Source organism: Protopterus annectens, chromosome 7.part0 (genome assembly GCF_019279795.1).
Source record: "Protopterus annectens isolate FY-2018-M chromosome 7.part0, PAN1.0, whole genome shotgun sequence".
Lineage (NCBI taxonomy): Eukaryota > Metazoa > Chordata > Ceratodontiformes > Protopteridae > Protopterus > Protopterus annectens.
In genome coordinates, this window is record NC_056739.1 from 205,815,502 (window position 1) to 205,830,588 (window position 15,087).

Sequence of the window (15,087 nt, forward strand, 5' to 3'; positions counted from 1 at the left end):
CGTTAGACTGCGGCAGAGAAGTTCTGAGGTCTGTACGTAAAAACATCACATTTATGACCAAGGTTTATGGCCCTGCGCATGACGTCCCATGCACCTTACAGCAACCAGGCTTAAGCTTTTGCATAGGAGACAGATGTTCGGGTAGCTTCAGGCAGAAGATCCCACAAGTGAGAATACTGCAACATGAAAATAGAAGGACATAGGCTTGTTTATTTAAGTAGTTTCTCTGAAATTTAGGCACAGAAGAAACAAACACATGTTTAAGTTCCTGTAAAGCCTTGCCCTTATCCTGACGGGACTTAAATTAGTAGCAGCTTCGCCAAACAAGTGTTTATCAAGAGGGACACCCATTAATTTAGCTTTAATATTAAGCAAAGGCTGAAGCTGAAGCCACAATTACCTCATCACTGACCCAAAATCAGCAGCCCTAGTAGAAGCATCTGATGCATCAAAACTACACTTAATGGAATAATGAGCCACCTGGTAGGAAGTCTCTAAAAGGGAAAGGGCAGAAGTTTTTCCTTCAGAGTCTGGAAGATCAGAAATCACCTGTCAGGCCTGGGAAAGCAGAGCAAACAAGTACCTGGACATACTGGTCTGATAATTAATGGTCCTAAAAATCAAAGTAGCAGAGGTTTAGACCTTCTTACCTAGCCTTCCCACATATCAGAAGGTAATAGCTTAGAAAAAGGAAGCAATTGAGAATGTTTGTCAGAAGCTACTGACACCACCAAGGGGTTAACAGAAGGACACTTGTACAAGAACTTACAGTCCTCAGGCACCCTATAGACCCTATCAGGTTTCTTGAGGGCAGGGGGCTGAGAATCTGGACCCTTAGAGGCATTAGAAAAAGCATCCAACAAAGCAGCCAAAACAGGAAGGACAGCAGAACATCTGGGGAAATCAGTCTGCTGTAGCTCATAATACCTTTTTGTATCTCAGAAACCCAAGCACAATCCCATTTAAAGAACTCCATTATCTTAAGAGACAGTGTCCACAAAAGAAATCTCTTCAAAGGAAGTATCAGGACTGGTAGATTCCTCTTCCTCTGAGCCACAGTCCAAAGGACAGGGAATCTGGGAGGAATAAGCAAGGGATTCCTCATCTGAATCTGCTTCCTCCTCTGAGGAATCGTGTTCTCTGGGTCTGTTAAAGGGGGTAGAGGACCAAGTGGGGGCTGGAACAGAAACTCCCCAAGGCGGTTTTAAAGCCATCAAAGCACTGAACAACCCCTGAGTGAAGGACTGCTATTCACTCTGTGGACCCTTAGGAACTGGGGAAATATGTTTAGTCTTTTGTTTTTTTTCTTTAAGGGGACATCTTCCTTAAAAAATCTGGAACTCTGACTCCGGACAACATTCAATTGTAGCAGACACTTTTTCTCTGACTAGCATTTGGGGAACACCCTTAGGCCACTCGGAAATAATCATATGAGGTTCCCCCTGAACTTCCACAATGTCTCCTTAGACATGCCGAAGGTCGGATCCTCACCGGCCTCCAACCCGGTTGTGGCAGAAGAATCCAATGAAGCTGGGTGAACATCCGAGCTACCACTTGCCTTGGGAGGGATGTCAGGCAGAGGCTGAACAGCAGAAGATTCCAACCTAGGTTTCTTGGTCTTCTTCCAGATGGCTGTCCCTTGGAACAGGAAGCTCCCTCCATCGTGTCTTCAGCAAGAAGCTTAAGGCATTGATTCTCAAGATAAAGTGCAAATGAAGAAAGCCTACAATGAAGGGTTTTGGGAACAAAAGCACGACAGATAGAACAGGATGTATGGTTGTGTGAAGCACCACGGCAAAACAAACACTGTTCATGACTGTCTTTATGGGGAATCTGTCTCCCACACTGGCATTTACCCTTCCTGGATGACATGAACCCCCACAAGAAACAATATAACAAAAGAAAGATAAAGCAACTACAACCCCAATGGAGCACTTACCTGTAACGGCTAGGTGAACCATCAACGGAACTGGAGTTCAGAGCGATGATCAAAAGATGGTGCTTGGACTGGCAGCAAAGAAATTCTGAGGATGGTACATCTGGACATTACCTTTATGTCCTATGCTACATGAGGAGCATACGTGTGGCATACGGTGTACCTTAAAGCAACCTAAAGACTTTGATATACTGGCCAGACATCGGGCAGCCCTTAGCAGGAGATCCCTACTGTAATTAATACTGCAACAGTGAAATGGAAGGACAGCTGTAACTGGAGTTTGTCTATTAGAATTATGCTTGGGTGGACTGAGTATTTAAAGTTCAATACAAAACAACTATCCTGGAAAGCTTCTTCTGCCACCAGCAAGAACCAGTAAACTAATTACAGTAAAACCCTACTAGTTTGATAGTAAAAACAGTGCAAGCAGTATACGTTCTATACTAAGCAATTTTATCAAATGTCTTTTAACTGGAGTAATTTAAGGTGAGAGGCTTTGCAAAATTATACTTATGTGCTTACCATTAACAGCCAATAAATGGGGAGAGGGAGGACACTGTTGTTAATCATTAAGGGGCAAGGAACAACAGATACACTGAGTTTTAGAATACAAAAACAAGAGGGTGAGCGGGAAGGAAAAACAATTAGACCCTTACTTCTGAGATGACTGGCCTATAACTGGCCTAACACAAAGCCAAGTCCTGAACTTGCCTGACATAAATTCAGTACACAAGAATGAATACAGGGCTTAGTAACAATAGTTAGACCACTTAAACAGCACAAATGCAGTGCAACTATGTACTGGAATCACTAGCATAGGCTTAAAAACCTTAGCTGAAGAAAACGCAGACTGTTAAAATAAGATCGATAAATGAAAACACTGCTCTGTCTTTGTCTAGTAGAACTATTATAATCTGACACATATCTAGACTACCGCTGTTCTACAGTTTGAGTATCTTCCTCAGGAAATTGTTTTGCTTATTTCGAACATTGTTTTTTGTTTTTAACAGCTATACTCCTGTGAGGTAGTGGGAGGTAACCCCCTTTTACTACTTCACAGTTCCTGTTTGGATAAGATCCACAGCTGCAGACTGCAAAATGGGTTGGGGGAATAACTGGTAACATTCATGGCAAACCACACCTAAAAATATACTTGCTAGACTTTAAGAGCATGCACATACTTCGCTGCCTTCCATGTTGCAGTGGCTTATTTGCACACTGGGATATGTACTAATTTAGAAATAACTGACAAGTGGGTGTGGTACATCGAAGATTTACACATGGTTGGTGTGGTTGTGATTAAACAAAGACAACCGTGGGTAAATCTTCAATATACCCACACCCACGAGTCGGTTACTGCATTATACAATGACATTATTTAAGAAAGAAATTAGTTACTTTTCATAAAAAATGTCTTTGTATAATGGTGTTCTTCCACATTCTTCTGATTTGATGTACTGTGCATGCGTACAGGACTTGCATTCCCACACTTAAGACAGTACATCAGTGCTTTGGAAAGTAAGCAATGGAGAATGGAAGATCTCCGTTGTTTTTTTTTTTTGGGTGGTGGCTGTGAAATCCAGAGAGTTGGGAGTTACAAGAGAGACGGAGCAAAAAAAGTTTCTTTAGTTTTGCATAAAGTACCTGATTTTTCTTGTATTTTCTCTGCCCTCTGTTTGTACCTCTCACTCTCTTAACTCAAGAAAATTGCAAAGCCTTAAATAAGGAGGGCAAAGGTCTATACTGTAAATGTTGCTATTACATATTTAGAAAGCTGCTAGAATAACAGGAATTATGCTATCGGATACTGAGTTCCACAGTGTAGCATATATTCACAGAAGAAAGTCCAGCTGGACTTCAGCAGCCAGACTTTTTCTTTTCGTACATGCTCGAATTTATAGCGGGCATGCTGGATGGAATGACCAATCAGCATTCTGTTTTTGCATACTCACAAGCTAACATTGTGTAATAGTCATTATACCACATGAACACCTGGAGAACGTCTTAACTTCTTTCCAAAATTTTAAATACCAGCATTTACATAAAGAATCTCACCTACGGAAATATACATCTATTCACTCATGCAACCATAAGAGACAGATGTCAGCTTCCAGGGAAGTGTCTTGATAAAACACCCTTCTAGGCAAATTTCAAAAGCTGCAACACAGTACAGTCTAATAAATAATTGAGATCAACTTTCCCTTATTAAAACAATTTCTAAAAATTTAACTGACCCCCGCACAAATAATTAGGTGTACCAAGAAATCTATTCAAACTTTATCAATTACAAATCTAGTCTGTTTTTAACACTCCACTACATATACTGCACAAGTAATAAACTTTGCACAAAAAAGTGTTGACTCAGAAATGAAAAACAATGAACATTTATTTTATCAACTACGCATTTAAATGGAACAGACAATTCACCAAAAGCTGGTACGCAAGGTAAATAATAGCAAAATACAGGGAGGTATGACACACAGCTGAAACTTGAAAGACCAAAATTTTAAATAAAATTCAGTAAAAATTCTGCTGTCACAAAAAGTTTAATAACTTCAATACATCCTCAAGATGAAATGCTGGAGTACAAAAAGCCTACATACTCACCTAAAAAGGCATTTGGGATGGTGATTTTCAGCCACATGCGATCTCTGACTTCAAGGCCAGACTCTGGAGAAGCCATAGCTTTGGCTACAGAAGCCATATCCGTGTGAATAGAAAGGCTGAAGTCATCAAAACCTTGAAACAAGAAAAGAGAAGTAATCAAAATTTTGACACACAATAATACAGCTTTTTTTTTTTTTTGATATGCAAGATTGTTTGCACTGAGTGATGCAAAAAAGAACAGTTGTGTATACTTACCATAAATGTAGATGTTCAAGTGTATTCACTGTTGTAGTCATTACATTTGGGTTATCTGCTTGCAGGTAGCCCTCAGTCGGCCTGATTAAGAAAGTCTTGGGTCCTGCATCGGTTGCTGTCCCTTCTTCCATGACGTCAGGTCGCCAAGGGTATAAAACATGCAGCAGACACCATTACATCAGTTTTTCTTGCCCCAGATGTCAGGTGCCCCCCAAATGGGAAGCAATTAAATATAAAAGTACAATGATATACCGCCAACAAAAAAGCAAATGCATCAAAAAGGCTTTTAGGCATAGTAAAGGAAAGTAGAAGTATAGCCAAAAAGAAGTTAGGGGGCTGGAGGGAGGGTAACCAGGACTGCAACAGTGAATACACTCGAACATCTACATTTATGGTAAGTGTACACAACTGTACTATGTTCTTCGTGTTTCACTGTTGCAGTCATTACATTTGAGTAGATTCCCAAAGCTATGGTTGGGAGGAGGAATTTGGATAACATTAGGACCAGCTATAAGGCCCTGCAAGACTGCAGTGGTAAAGCCAGCTCTGGATTTAGAGAAAATTGGCAAAAGATAATGCTTGGTGAAGGTATGTACAGGTAGCAGCTTGTAGGATGTCCCTGGTAGGGACGCCTCTGAGAAAGGCTGTAGAGGTAGATGCAACCCTGGTGGAGTGAGGTCTGATGCCCTGGGGGATAGGTTTTCCATGGTCCTTATAGCAGAAATGAATGCAATGACATTTAGAAATGGTAGGCTTTGAAATAGCCTTCCCCTGTGCCCCTGCAGCAAATGCCACCAGCAACTGTTCAGATTTCCTTTGAGGTTTAGTCCTGTCCAACTAGAATCTAAGCTGTCTGTGCACATCGAAGGAATGCAATATCCATTTCCCTTTGTTCTGTGGATTGGGAAAGAAGGTTGGCAAATGAATGGACTGATTAAGAGCCACACTGGATACCACCTTGGGCATGAAGAATGGATTGGTTCTGAGGAACACCCTGTCTGCATGAAAGATGATGAAAGGCACCACTGCCATAAGGGCCTGTAATTCAGATAACTTTCTAGTTGAAGTGATTCCTAAAAGGAAAGCTGTTTTCCAAGAAAGAAATTTTAAGTCTGCAGTAGCAGCTGGCTCGAAAGGAGGTAGAGTGAATTTCTCCAAAACAAAGATAAGGTCCCAGACTGGGGTTGGAGCTCTCCTGGGTGGTCTCAAATTTCTGGCCCCACTGAGAAACTGCTTGAGCAGTGGATGAGAGAAGAGGAGAGGTTCTGTGTTATAATGAGCTGAAACGGCTGAGACATGGATTTTAATGGAGGAAAAAGACAGGCCCTTGTGAAGCATCTCAGTTAAGTATTGTAAAATCTGAGGTAAATTGGGTGCCAATGTGCTCATCCCTTGAGATTGGTTCCAGGCACAGAATATTTTCCATTTTTCAGCATAAGATTTTCTAGTACTAGGACTCCTTGCCTCTAAAATGATATCCATCACCGGTTTAACGAGGGATGGTAAAGGAGAGATTATGTAATTAGCCAGGCTGCAAGGTTTAGTGTTAGAAGTTGAGGGTTCAGAATCTGGTTCTCCTGCTGAGACAACAGGGAAGGAGTCTGAGGCAGGTGCCATGGGGAAAACCGTGACACACTGCGTAGAAGGGGGTACCAGTGTTGGTGTGGCCAGACTGGAGCAATCAAAATCATCCTTGATTTGTCCTGTTTGATTTTTAGTAGTACTTTGGAGAGCAGAGGCAGAGAGGGAAGGCATCTTTGCCTAGCATAGGAAGTAATTGAAGATTCAGCATCTTGAATTTTGGAATCTCCAAAAAGGTGTTTAAGTAGACAGGTCCAGGATAGGACCCCATGAATTGCCTTTTCTGGGTACCAGGATAAGTCTAGAGTAGAAACCTTGTCCCTTTTCCTCCTCTGGTACCAGCTGAATAGCCCCCATGCTTAAGAGAGAAAGTACTTGTTTTTGGGCCTCTGCCCACTGATTTGGGGGTAGGTCTGGCCATCCGCTTGGTGTTGGCAATGTGTGGAAGTGAAATCTGTATCCCTGGGACACTATATTTAAAACCCACTTGTCCTGGGTAATGAGTTCCCAATTCTTTGCATGAAGAGCAATCTCCCCCCTCCCCCAAAGGGGCAGTCAGTTGATAAGTGCTTGGAAATTTTAAAAGGAAGTCATTGAGCTAGTTTACCATTGGGGGGGGGGGTCTTATTATTCCCAGATTTGGAAGTGGAGGCCCCCCACTGCTTAGTTCTGTGTATCACCTGGGAATGAAACCTGGGTTTTTTGCTGTGTCTGAGTTTGGCTTGTGAAGACCTGGAAGGGGCTGGAAAGGACCAATTCTTAGAGGGCCAGTGCCTACTAAATGTAGGAGGCTGAACTTATAAGAAATCTTTAACAGTTTGCATAGATTTCGCTTTATCTTCCATCATTTTAAGAACTTCCTCAGCCTTGTTGCCAAACAGGCGGTCCTGATTTAAGGGAGCATCCAACAATTTTGCTTAAACATGATCAGGCAAAGATTGCTCCTTAAGCCAAGTGAGCCTTCTAAGCACAGACCCAGTAACAGGAGCCCTGCAAGAGGCCTCTAATGAATCAAAACCACGTTGCAAATGATGTTTTCCAACTTGTTCAGCAGAATGCATTAAATCCTGTAATTCTTTATTTTCCACACAGTCCGGAATAAACATAATTTTCTGTTTAAGCAGTCCAATAACATGTTGCTGATACTGTAACATATGAAACTGGCTGTTTAAAGCCCTAATGGCCAAGGTTACAAAAGTGTAAACCTTTTTACCCCATCTATCCAGTGCCCTGGAGTCTATCAGAAGGGGTAGGATTTTTAGCAGTAGAAGCCTTAATGCCCTTGGGCCCCTGTGAAATAGTCTCTGGATCTGCAATAGAATTTTTATAAAGGAACTTGTGGGACTCTGGGACCCTGTAGTACCTGTCAGATTTTCTGGGAGCAGGAGGCAAGGAATCAGGGGCCAAACTAGATTCCAAAAAGGCATCAACAATGTCAAGTACAGGAAGAATAGCTAAAGGCCTATGCTGAGGTAGGAGAAGGAAATCCCCAAGCCTCTTTTTTGAATCAGAAAAATCCTGGCTTTCCCAGTGGAAATGCTCCTTTAGAGTATGTAAGATTTCCCCAAAAGAAAAATCCTCAGGAGGGGAAGCAGAGGGAATAGAGTCCTCTGCATCAGAATTTTCATAAGTAGATAGGTACAAATCCAGATAATCAAAAAAATCAGAAAAAACAGAATCCTGGTCAGAAGATTCATAATCAACTTCAGTCACAGGCCTCTTAGAAGGGGGGGGCTGGTTACCCCCAATTAGAGCTATTAGATCTTCAGCCATTCTTATTTGTTTTTTAGGCATAGAGGCCTGAACATGTGGCCTGGGCGTTGGTTCTTTAGGCATGGTTCAAGATTTAGGCCTAAGTAAAGAAGGAGGCATCGGTTTAATATGCAAGTCCGTAGGCCTGAATACACCCTCAGAAGCCGGTGCCTACACATCGGCTCCGGACCCATCCAAGGTAGAGACATCCGCGGGTTCCACAGTTGAAGCATCTCACGGCATACCGGACTCTGAATAGGTCTCAGTAGAGGCCTGTGAATCAGAAGTAGCTGGCATCAGGGTTTTCGAAAGCACCTCACTGGGTACTGGCGAATTGGCGACTGGCTTAAGAGAAGCGTCGGCAGTTTTGGACCTCAGCGGCCTGTCTCTGTCCTTATTTTTGAGTTTTTTCGGAATCCCGGTAGTCGGATGGCTAACCGACGACATTTCTGGATAATTAAACCGAGACCCGAAATATTTAGAGGCGAAAATATACCGAAGACGGATAGTGCTCTGATTAAATAAGGCACAAAAACCGAAAGCAAGGTACGTCGTGGTCAGGGCCTAGGCAAGAAATACAGTATGAATGAAAATCTTTATGAGGTATTTGCTTTCCACAAGTAATGCAATTATTAACTTTTACGGACATCAGTAAGGAGCAAGAAAAAGTTTCCCCAATGGGGTACTTAGCTTTAGTTGAAGACTTCCGTTCTGAAACACGAAAACGAAAATTTCAGGAGTCGGGCGACTGGCACTTACGAACTGCTTCTGCTTTAGGCACCACATGGCAAGAAAGACTGATGTAATGGCATTGGCTGCATGTTTTATACCCCTGACGTCATGGAAGAAGGGATAGCAACCGACGCAGGACCCAAGACTTTGTTAATCAGGCCAACTAAGGGCTACCTGCAAGCAGAAAACCCAAATGTAATGACTGCAACAGTGAAACACGAAGAACATCTCATGGAGTTTACACGGAGAGCAAAATGCATCATACCCTATAGTGGAGATGGAAAAGTACAGCTGTGTACACGTGCCATAAATGTAGATGTTCGAGTGTATTCACTGTTGCAGTCATTACATTTGGGTTATCTGCCTGCAGGTAGCACTCAGCCAGCCTGATTATCAAAGTCTTGGGTCCTGCGTCGGATGCTCTCTCTTCTTCCATGACGTCAGATAGTCAGGGGTATAAAGCATGGAGCCGACGCCATTACATCACTTTTACTTGCCTCTGATGTCAGGTGCACCCATAATGGGAAGCAATTGTATACAAGATTACACCTTCAACAAAAAGCAAATACACCAGAAAGCTTAAATACAGTAAGCAAGGAGAAAGTTATAGCCAATAGACGTCAGGGGGCTGGAGGGAGGGTAACCAGGACTGCAACAGTGAATACACTTGAACATCTACATTTATGGTAAGTGTACACAACTGTACTATGTTCTCTGTGTTTCACTGTTGCAGTCATTACATTTGGGTAGATTCCCAAAGCTAAGGAAGGGAGGAGGCAGTTAGGACCAGCTATTAAGCCCTGCAATACTGCAGTGGCAAAACCAGCTCTGGATTTAGAAAAAATAGGCAAGTGGTAATGCTTGGTGCAGGTATGAACAGAACTCCAGGTAGTAGCTTCTAGGATGTCCCTGGTGGAATGTGATCTTATCCCCTGTGGGGCAGGTTTTCCATGGTGCTTATAGCAGAAATTAATGCAATGGCTTATCCACTTAGAAATGGTTTGCTTTGAAATGGCTTTCCCCTCTGCCCCTGCAGCAAAGGCAACTAGCAGCTGTTCAGTTTTCCTGATAGATTTTATTTCAACAGGACTAAGACTAAGTTGTCTGTGCACGTCCAAAGAGTGCAGTATTCGTTCACATTTGTTCTGTGGATTAGAAAAGAAGGTTGGCAAATGAATGGATTGTAAGGGTCACACTGGATACCACCTTGGGCATAAAGGAAGGATTGGGTCCTGAGGGACACCCTGTCTGCATGGAAGATAATGAAGGGCTCCACTGCCATGAGTGCCTGTAATTCAGACACTCTTCTCGCTGAAGTGATGGCTAGAAGGAAGGCTGTTTTCCAAGAAAGGAATTTCAACTCTGCAGTCGCAGCTGGCTCAGGAGGAGGTAAAGTGAGCTTTTCCAATACAAAGTTAAGGTCCCAGGCTGGAGAAGGGGGTCTTCCTGGGTGGTCTTAAATTTTTGGCCCCTCTGAGGAATTGCTTCAGCAGGGGGTGGGATAAGAGGGGTGGCTCAGTATTGTAATGTGGTGAAATGGCTGAGGCATGAATTTTAATAGATGAGAAGGAAAGGCCCTTATGGAGCATCTCTGTTAAGTATTGAATAATATGTGGTAAGCTGGGCACTGTTGTGCCCATCCCCAGAGGCTGGCTCCAGGAACAGTATCTTTTCCACTTTTCAGCATAGGATTTTCTAGTACTAGGCCTCCTTGCCTTCAGAATGGCATCCAGCACTTGCTTACTAAGGGATGGTATAGGAGAGCTCTGGTAATTAGCCAGGCTGCAAGGTTCAGGATTTGAAGCTGGGGGTGCAGAATCTGGCCGTCCTGCTGGGACAGCAGGGGAAGGAGTCTGAGGCAGGTGCTATGGCTCCAGCAGTGACATACTGCGCAAGAGGGGGTACCAGTGCTGGCGTGGCCAGTCTGGTGCAATGAGAATTGTCCTTGGTTTGTCCTGTTTGATCTTTAGCAGAACTTTCAATAGGAGAGGCAGAGGGGGAAAGGCATAAACTGAGAGGCTTTCCCAGGTGAAGGACAGGGCATCCACTTTGCAAGCTTGTCTCTGGGGAGTCCTTGTGCAGAATTTGTCCAATTGGTAGTTATGCGGGGAGGCAAACAGGTCTATCTCTGGGCACCCCCATCTGTTTCTCAAAATTTTGAATATCTTTGGTTCCAGTTTCCACTCGTGTGGGTCCATGAGATTTCTGCTTAGGTCGTCTGCCAGTGAATTTAGCTTGCCTGGCAGGTATTGAGCTTGTGAGTGCACTTGGTAGCTCAAGGCTGTGTTCCACAGAGCCATGGCTAGTCTGAAACAGGGTACGAGTGGGTTGCCCCCTGCTTGTTTATGTACTACATAGTGAAGTTGTCTGTCTTTACCAGTAACTGTCCTGGAAAAATGTGGTCCTTGAAGGCTGTCAGAGAATTCTGTAGAGCTAACATTTCTTTTTGACTGATATGCAGGTGCATTTGACTCTGGTTACATTTGCCCTGAATGCACTGCCCTGCCAAGTGAGCCCCCCATACATAGTCTGATGTGTCTGTTGTTAGGGTTTGGGTGGCAGGGTTTAGAGTGAAAGGCAGTCCCTTGTTGTGGTAGCAGGCCTCTGCCCACCAAAGGAACTCTGTCTTTATACAAGGAATGATAGGAATCATTGATTCCAGGTCCTGAGAATGTTGACACTACAGGCTTTTTAGATACCATTGTAGTTTCCTCATATGCAGTCTTGCATATGGAATTAGTAGGATGCAAGAGGCCATGAACCCCAGGGCTTGCAGTATTTTCCTTGCAGAGAGCTGGGTCTTTGTGGCCAGTAGTTTGAAGTAGGCTGTCAAATAAACTTGTTTCTCTGGTGTGTGGTAGGCCATCTGGGAAGTTGTGTTCAAGCTTGCTCCCAGGAATACAATTTGTTGGCAGGGTACTAGGTGAGACTTCTTTTCATTTATGGTGTACCCTAGTGACGTTAGCTGTTTCTTTACAAATGCCAGATGATTTAATAGTATGTCCTGGTTTTCTGCCTGAAGTAGACAATCATCCAGGTATGGGTATATTTGAATATTTTTTTGCCTGCAGAATGCAATGACTGGAGCTAGGCACTTTGTGAATACCCTGGGTGCAGTAGATAAGCCAAAGGGCAGTGCAGAGAACTGATAGTGCATGTAGCCTGCTCTGAAGCTTACGTATTTTCTGCAAGATTCCCTTATTGGGATGTGCAGGTAAGCTTCCTTCAAGTCCAGTACTGCCAACCAGGCATGTTTGCCTAGCATGGGAAGCAGCTGATGAAGAGTTAGCATTTTGAATTTTGGGATTACTAAAAAGATGTTTAGAATAGACAGGTCCAGGATAGGACGCCAGTTGTTGTCTTTTCTGGGTACCAGGAAAAGTTGAGTAAAAACCTTGTCCCCATTCCTCTGCTGGGACAGGCTGAATAGCCCTGATACTTAGAAGAGAGAGAACCTGATGTTGAGCCTCTGCCCACTGATTTGGGGGTAGGTCTGGCAAACCGTTTGGGGTTGGTCAGAAGTGGAAGTGGAATCTGTATCCTTGGGAAACTACATTTAAAACCCGTTTGTCTTGGGTAATGACTGCCCAGTTTTTTGCATGCAGGGCGATTTTTCCCCCTAAGGGAAGGGGCTTGGAAGGTTTAAAGTTAAGTCACTGAGACAGTTTACCATAGTGGGGAGTCCTGCTTTGGAAGTGAGAGCCCCCCACTGCTTAGGCTTGTGAGTACCTTGGGACTGAAGCCTGGGTGGTCTGCTGGTTCTGGGTTTGGACTGAGAAGGCATGGAAGAGGCAGGAAAGGACCAATTCTTAGAGGGCCAAAGCCTACTAAATCTGGGAGGCTGTACTTGCAGGAAATCTTAAACAGTTTGCATAGTTTTAGCTTTTTCCTCCATCTTTTTAAGTACTACTTCTGCTTTGTTGCCAAACAGGCGGTCCTGGTTTAAGGGAGCATCCAGTAATTTAGCTTTAACATGATCTGGCAAATTTTGCTCCTTAAGCCAAGCATGCCTTCTAAGAACAGACCCAGTGACAGCAGCCCTGCAAGATGCTTCTAAAGAGTCAAAACCACATTGCAATGTATGTTTACCAACTTGTTCAGCAGAATGCATTAAATCCTGTAATTCTTTATTTTCAGCACAGTCAGGAATCAACATAATTTTCTGGTTAAGTAGTCCAATAATATGCTGCTGATACTTTAACATATGAAACTGGCAGTTTAAGGCCCTAATGGCCAAAGTAGCAGAAGTGTATACCTTCTTACCCCATCTATCCAGGGCCCTGGAATCTCTACCAGAGGGGGTAGGGTTTTTGGCAGTAGTAGCCTTAATGCCTTTGGGTCCTTGTGAAATGGTCTCTGGGTCCGCAGTAGGATTCTTAAAGAGGAACTTGAGAGTCAGGTACTCTGTAATACCGGTCAGGTTTCCTGGGAGCCAGAAGTAAAGTGTCTGGGGCCAGGCTAGATTCCAAGAAGGCATTATCTACAATGTCCAGTACAGGAGGGATAGCTTAAGGCTTGTGTTGAGGTAGGAGTATGAATTCCCTAAACCTCTTTTTGGAGTCAGAGTAATCCTGGCTTTCCCAGTGGAAATGCTCCCTAAGAGTGTGCAAGGTTTCACCAAAAGAAAAGTCTTCTGGAGTGGAAGAAGAGGGTATTGAGTCCTCTGCATCAGAATTCTCATAGGTAGATAAGGGCAAATCCAGGTCAACAGAAGAGACAGAAATTTCAGAATCCTGAATCAGAAAGAAAAATCAGTTCTAGATCTCTTAGAGGGAAAAGGCTGGCTTCCCCTAATTAGAGTAATAAGGTCTTCAGCCATTCTTATCATTTGTTTTTTTAGGTATATGGGCCTGGACGTTGGTTTTCTAGGTGTGGGCTGAGTTTTAGGCCTTGAAGAAGATGGTGTCGGTTTGAAATGCATGTCTGTAGGCCTGAATACACCCTCAGAAGCCGGTGCCTGCACAGCGGCTCCGGACCCATCCAAGGCAGAGACATCTGCAGGTTCCATAGTTGAAAAAGCATCTTGCGGCATACCAGACTCTGAATGGTTCTCAGTAGAGGCTTGCGAATCTGAAGTAGCGGGTTATCAGGGGCTGCAAAAGGGCTTCCCTGAATACCGGCGAACTGGCAACAAGCTTAATGGAAGCGTTGTCAGCAGCTTTGGACTTATGCGGTCTGTCTTTATCTTTATATTTTTTCAGACTGTCGGTAGTTGGGTGGCTTACCGAAGCCATTTCTGGATAATTAAATGAGAACCGAAATAGTCTGCTGCAAAAATGGACTGACGACGAATAGTTAGAGGATTGAATACGGCACAAAACAGACAGCGAGAGACGTCGTGGTCTGGGCCTAGGCAAGGAATGCAGTACAAATGAAAATCTTTATGAGGTATTTGCTTTCCACAGGCAATACAATTGTTAACATTTACTGACATCAGTTTAGAGCAAGAAAAAAGGATCCCAATGGGGTACTTAGCTTTTTTGAAGACTTCGGTTCTGAAACTCGAAAACGAAAATTTCAGGAGTTGGCCGACTGGCACTTGCGAAAGTACAGTTGTGTACACTTACCATAAATGTAGATGTTCAAGTGTAATCACTGTTGCAGTCATTACATTTGCGTAATCTGCTGGCAGGTTGCTCTCAGTCGGCCTGATTAACAAAGTTTTGGGTCCTGCATCGGTTGCTGTCCCTTCTTCCATGACGTTAGGTTGTCAGGGGTATAAAACATGCAGCTGACGTCATTACATCAGTTTTTCTTGCCCCAAATGTTGGATGCCCCCCGAATGGGGAGCAAATAAAATTAAAAACACAAACATATACCTCCAACCAAAAGCAAATGCACCAAAAAGGCTTTTAAGCATAGTAACAGAAAGTAGAGGTATAGTCATAGAAAAACAGGGGGCTGGAGTGAGGGTAACCAGGACTGCAACAGTGAATACACTCGAACATCTACATTTATGGTAAGTGTACACAACTGTACTATGTTCTTCGTGTTTCACTGTTGCAGTCATTACATTTGGGTGGATTCCCAAAACCATGGTTGGGAGGAGGAATTTATACAGCTTTAGGACCAGTTATAAGGCCCTGTAAGACAGCAGTGGCAAAGCCAGCTCTGGATTTAGAGAAAATTGGTAAATGATAATGCTTGGTGAAAACATATACAGAACTCCAGGTTGCAGCTTCTAGAATATCTCTGGTAGGAACACCTCTCAGAAAGGCTGCAGA

At 43.5% G+C, this 15,087-nt stretch overlaps 1 protein-coding gene across 1 annotated transcript in view; it reads right to left on the reverse strand.

The window, feature by feature from the left end:
- The window catches only part of DVL2 (dishevelled segment polarity protein 2), a 1,986,500-nt gene that overhangs the window by 194,643 nt on the left and 1,776,770 nt on the right, over nt 1–15,087 (reverse strand). The window contains exon 12 of the mRNA XM_044076705.1: nt 4,544–4,675. Coding sequence (XP_043932640.1) covers nt 4,544–4,675 — 132 coding nt within the window. The remainder of the gene's footprint in view (nt 1–4,543; nt 4,676–15,087) is intronic.